We start from the raw sequence: 5,913 nt of genomic DNA on the forward strand, positions 1-5,913 counted from the left end.
TGAAATGACAATTGCAAAAATGTCTGTACAACTTTCACATCAAAAATAATTCATTTAAAGCGAGTATGTGAAAGGAAACAGTTTTATGGCTGTAACACATGTTAACTTTCAACAGCGCCCCATAACCATTGCAAGAAGTGCCATACGGATATACATTCCACCCTCAGCTTGTCTGAAGTACGCTGCCCTTGGGTCAGAATCAAACTCCGCACTTATCTCATCAACTCTGGGCAAAGGATGCATGACAATCATTTTACGCTTGGCACGTGTCATGAGCTTGGGGGTGACAACATAGGACCCTTTGACCTGCAAGGAAGGAAACACAGAAAATTATTTTTCCTCTGAAATCAGAGCACAAAGCAAGTAGAAATGGACCACTACAAAATTTCATTACCTTTTCATATTCTTCCTGGGAAGCAAAGCGTTCCTTTTGAATTCTAGTCACATATAAAACATCTGTTTCGGGTAAGGCACTCTCCAAAGTAGTATAACTTTCTTGAGGGATGCCTTTACTCTTGACAAAATCAACAACATGCTGAGGCATTCCGAGACCAGGAGGGGCAACGTAACGCAATTGAATGTTGTAAAGAGTGAGCAAACGAGCCAGAGAGTGAACGGTACGGCCATGCAGCAGGTCTCCCACCATTGTAATAGTGAGGCCATTTACTGTACCAATCTCCTCTCGAATGGTAAAGACATCTAGCAATGCTTGAGTTGGATGCTCTCCAATTCCGTCTCCAGCATTTATTAATGGCTTGCGACAATGAGCAGATGCTTTCTGTAGAGAATAGAAAAATGTGTGAAAAATGATAATGTAATACAAAAAATTACAAAACAAAAGTTCTTACATTCACTGCACCAGGCTCTGGATGACGTAAAACCACAACATCTGAGTACCCAGCCATCACAGCCACAGAATCTATGAAATAATTTTTGGCTTTATTAGTTACATGTATAGAAGTGTGCAAAAAATTTATTAGATTGAAAAATTTAAATAGAAAAAGAGAAAACAGTTTATCACATACCCTCTAGAGTTTCACCCTTCTTCACTGATGAGGAAGTTTCATCCATGTGAATGACTTGACCACCTAAGCGCAACATTGCTGCAGAAAAACTACAGCTGGTGCGAGTGGAAACTTCATAAAATATTGATGCCATAATTTTCCCCTAAAATGTTTCCACAAAACATTAATTAGCAAGCTCTATGAGCAATAAGTGTCAATGTTGGATGGGTAAATCAGTAAAACCTACCTTCAGAATATGGTCTAGATTTCTCTCCTTCAACACAAATGCTCTCATAGTTTGTGCCAAGTTAAATATTTCATTGAGATGGTCTTTGGAGAACATTTTTACACTGAGCACATGAGCACCAATCAGAGAAGTAGTTTGACCCCCAGCTCCAGGATATAGGCTGGACTCACTATTGTAACGGATGCGTGAGTGTGTGTGGTTTAACAAGGGTGATGAACATCTGTTGATTGATTGAGGATCTGGTGTTAAGTGGTGGAGACGTTCATGTGAGCCATCCAATCCATTTTCATGTCTATGAGAATCATCCATTTCCCTCAAAATCTGTGAGCGGTCGAAGTCCATGGCAGAAGATGGACGACTACTTGGCAAAATAGGGTCAGCATAGTAATTGACAGCAGGGGCTGATGAAGTATATGCACTAAGCAATGGCTGTTTCCTGTTTTGAAGTTCTCGGACATCTTGTCCAAATCCAGGGGGGACAAGTACCTGAAAAGAATAGTATGTAAAATTAATAAGCCATAGGCAAGAGGTAAGATGCGGCTATCTGTATGGGAAGTTGAAGTCTGACATACTTGACCATCCACATAAGCAACCTCTCCTCGAAGGACAACCCTTTGCACGCAACCACGAACTTTTCTTCCAGCAAAAGGAGTCCAGCGGGCTTTGCTGAATGGAGGGACTTCAGGAATTGTCCATTCTGCATCCATATTCACTTCTACATAAGTGTTAGGCTGTTCTGGCAAATTAAATATACGCCGGGGATTGCGGTACAATTTGTCCTTAATGTCCTGTACAGCAAATGAACACAATAAGCAAAAGCATAGAGGGAAATTTTTAAAAAAGTAAATGACTACAGAACTTATAAAAAATACAAACCTCCAGAGTCAATTTGCCTTCATGAACAGCGGTCAGGAGAAGTGGCAGCATAGTTTCCAATCCGGGGAAACCAGGTGGGGCGTTTTCAGAATCCTTTTCCTCTACTGTGTGAGGAGCTAAAGTGAAAGGAAATGAGATAGAAACATGCTTTGCAACAAGAATACAAAGTAACAATTTTATGAGTTAGGGACACCAACCATGGTCAGTTGCAAAGCAGTCAATAATGTCCAGGTTTTCCCACAAGGCTCGCTGATCTTCCTCTGTTACCAAGTTCGGTTTTACTCGGCTCTTTTTCTCACCAAGCTGCTTCACATCCTTTTCTGACATAAACAGATGATGCGGACACACTTCACAAGTGACCGGTAAGCCCTGAAATATTTTAGCAAGTTAATATTGTATTCCATACCTTGCTCAACACTTGACTCAATTTCAACAGTAAAGTACACATGAGACTAATTAAAATTATTTCACCTTCTCCTTAGCTGCACGAATAATCTGAATTTCCTCTTTACGGGCAACATGACAAACATGAATGGGGCGATTGTGGAATGTGGCCAAGAGGAGAACAGCAGCTGTGGTCTGGCCCTCTGCATGGACACATAATGGCGATTTGTGAGGCCACGCATCCATGTGTTTTCTCCAAACGGTGAGGTCTTTCAATCTCAAAGTGGTGAAAGTTTCATTTAAGTACATCTTGAGGCCTGCAGCCAGTGGGGCCAGCTCTCGGACTGTTGAGAAGTTCTCTGATGATGCTCCGACAAACACAGCATAGTCACATCTTGCCTTTGAGGCCGCCAGCTGGAAAGAAAACATTTGTAACAAATGATGAGTTAATTGTCAAATGCAAACTCACAGGTGTTAGAGGCGATGGGCGGGACCAACCTCCTTCACAAGCTGGAAGGCAGAAGCATCAGTGATGGCTGGCTGAGTGTTGGGCATGGCGCAAATGATGGTGACACCGCCAGCCAAGGCGGCTGAAGTGCAGCTCGAGTAGTCCTCCTTGTGCGTGGCGCCCGGCTCCCGCACGTGCACGTGGACATCAATGAGACCGGGGAGGCGGACCATCGTGCTGGACGACGCGCAGTCCGTGTGGGTCTTCATGGGCGGAGAAGCCACCCCGATGCGCAGCATGGCCTGGTCACACACACGACAACTGATGATGCTACATCCATCGCGGTTTAAAACACCCGACAACTGGCGTTATACATACCTCGACGAGCAGCTTGGCGCACTTGACGTCGGTGACGAGCGGCACGGAGTAGTCCACAGCGAGGCGCCGCGTGCGGTAGCCGTGCGTCACGAACGAGGACACGCGCCGGGCGCCACCATTGCGCATGGGCAGGTTGATGACGAGCTCGAACTGCTTCTTGGCCAGGAAGTCGGCGAGGTGCTTCAGCTCGCCCTTCTCCTCGTCCGTCGCCTCCAAGTTCTCAAACGTCCACTGGACGGGCTCCACCTGCAAGCGGCAGAGGGGCCGATAGTGTCACAGAATGTGCCGTGCCTGCCGCGTGACTAGGCACGTGATGTCGAGGCAGCCCCTGCGGGCAGGCAGCCCGCCTGGGCCGTGGCGAGGCCGCCGCCCGAAGGCGCGCAGAGCAAGCGCACGTGCACCGACCACCAAACAGAGCAGCGCGGGTAGGCAACATGCACTGCGAGCTCTTCAACAAAGGCAGGGGCCAAACTATGTTAAAGGTGGTCCGTCAGCGCCGCCTTTTCTTATGGTTAAACTGCACCGGATGCGGGGCAGGCCTGTGGACGGGTTGTATGCTCGTATCGGGTGATTCAGAGAAGACGCAGGTGCGGGCGGGTTTGCCTATCCTCGACTCGGCGGGCGCACGGGTCCAGGTCTGGGGAGAGGTGAAGGGGGGACCGGTGCGCCCGCCGAGTCGAGGATAGGTAAACCCGCCCACACCTGCGTCTTCTCTGAATCACCCGGTACGGCGGGGCCGTGAGGCGCCACGGTGAGCGACGATAGGCAAGCCCGCCCGCCCACATCCAGTACATTACGACCGGACCGGAAGAATGAACGGCGCTGACGGACCACCCTGAATATCGCTGGCTCAAGGTAGCCGTCTCCAGCTCGTCATGTCGCACTCGCACCGCGCGGAGCCACAACTTCGGATATTCGTGGTTCGAGAAAGAATTTGTATGCAATAATATCCAGATGAGATACACTACCACGTATTCACTCATATTCACTAATATTCAGGAACATTTCACTCCATTTTAACCAGTATTCACGGTTCGACTTCGAGCGCGATAATCCATGACGTCATGACCCTCCCAATCTCCCCCGTAAGTCGAACCGCAGTATTCATAGGGAAGGGGTCTCAGACTGAGATGACGCATGATGGTCGGGCCACACGCACGAGTGGGGCCTCTCACTCACACTCAAGATCACATAGCGACGGGTGTCTGCAACATCCTATCAGCAAAGTGTCATTCCTCTTCTCAACCACTCATCGACCGCCGACAGGTGAGAGAGGTGAAGGGATATGACGTCACATTTTGCAGATAAAAAAAATGTTGCACGCACACGACGTAAGTCCCACCCTCTCCAGCCGTTTGAAACCCTTGATCTGGGGTCAGGTAGTCGGATTTAGAGGTCAGAGGTCAAAGTGAAGGATTGAGGTTCATTGACACCAGGACCTGGGGCCTAAAGAATCTAGCACCGCGCTCGACCGCGCCACTTCCGCTGAGTAGTCAAAGTTAGCAAAAGTTGCGATTTTTAGCAGATTAAAAAAAATATATATATACTAACGAACACATGACATGTGTCATTTGCTTGAACTCTCGTGTTTCGAGTAGAGAGGTATAGGGTAGAAAATTATTGGGGGCCAAAAGTGGAGCTGGAGTGTCGTGCCCCACCTACTGGTGTCTTGAAACGCCAGCCCGACAGCCCGACTACTCAACTTACTGGGCCTTCCCGCGCTCTGCTCTCTCGGCTCTCGCTCCTTCTCCCCTCATACGTATGGCACTAGGTCACCGGATTGCAAGCAAATTTTTTCTAAATATGGGAGAAATTAGAACACAGCCCTCTCCTTAATTATGTTTATCATCTGCTTTCAATCATCGATTCTTGATTAAGATTTGTTTTCGTTTAGCCTAGACTGTTCCAAGAAAGAATCCGGACGACGGTGGTAACGGTAACAGTAAGACCCTCAAGGTCTCATGCGCCAAGTGCGCGGCGCCTACAAGAAGTGAGTTGACCGCGTGCTCCGGAGCCCGTTGGTGCGACCCCACCCCACCCCACCATTTAACGTCCGAACGTGTTGTGTAGGGTCGTCCACACTACATAAGAGCCGCGAGCGATTACGACTTGAAGAGCATTTTTTACAAGCTGTTTGATATGCATACTTGAGACGCCCGGCCCAGCCGCAGGCCCAGCGGCTCACACGGTCAGCCCGGCCACACTGTGTGATTTGGTTTAGGGCACATCGGACTGCTCGCCCTGCCAGAGAAGCACAGGACAGCTCCCCGTAGTTCGCTTTGCGATGGGCAACTCGCACTCGCGCTCCAGGGCGTCACGGGGGCCCGTGAGGGCCAGGCAGGCGGGCTGGCACCCGCCGCGCCGGGGACACGTCCTGCCCGCCGAGGGGGACGTCGTGTACCCGCTCAGGGACGTGCTCGAGGTGAGCGAGGGCGCCCTGGACCAGCTGCGCCACCTCATCGCAAGCGACCCCGACGCCTTCGTGCTGGACAACGTCCTCATGGCCACACAATACTTCGAGAACTACGAAGAGTGAGTCTTATTCACTGGAAAACCTGTAGCCTCATGAAGAAAAA

The 5,913-nt window shown here is 49.2% G+C and overlaps 2 protein-coding genes across 6 annotated transcripts in view; one reads left to right on the top strand and one right to left on the bottom strand.

Moving 5' to 3' along the window:
* LOC113210238 (uncharacterized) overlaps positions 1-5,913 on the top strand; it is a 20,159-nt gene that overhangs the window by 756 nt on the left and 13,490 nt on the right. The window lies entirely within an intron of this gene.
* LOC113210221 (CAD protein) overlaps positions 1-5,913 on the bottom strand; it is a gene marked incomplete at its 3' end in the record, with an annotated part of 25,574 nt that continues 19,661 nt past the window's right edge. Inside the window, 11 exon segments of the mRNA XM_052273027.1 lie at positions 1-306; positions 395-778; positions 849-919; positions 1,026-1,167; positions 1,252-1,737; positions 1,824-2,039; positions 2,128-2,243; positions 2,325-2,496; positions 2,599-2,925; positions 3,010-3,261; positions 3,338-3,583. Coding sequence (XP_052128987.1) covers positions 109-306; positions 395-778; positions 849-919; positions 1,026-1,167; positions 1,252-1,737; positions 1,824-2,039; positions 2,128-2,243; positions 2,325-2,496; positions 2,599-2,925; positions 3,010-3,261; positions 3,338-3,583 — 2,610 coding nt within the window.

The sequence above is a fragment of the Frankliniella occidentalis genome, unplaced genomic scaffold, assembly GCF_000697945.3.
Source record: "Frankliniella occidentalis isolate FOCC.00 unplaced genomic scaffold, Focc_3.1 Scaffold240, whole genome shotgun sequence".
Taxonomy (NCBI): domain Eukaryota; kingdom Metazoa; phylum Arthropoda; class Insecta; order Thysanoptera; family Thripidae; genus Frankliniella; species Frankliniella occidentalis.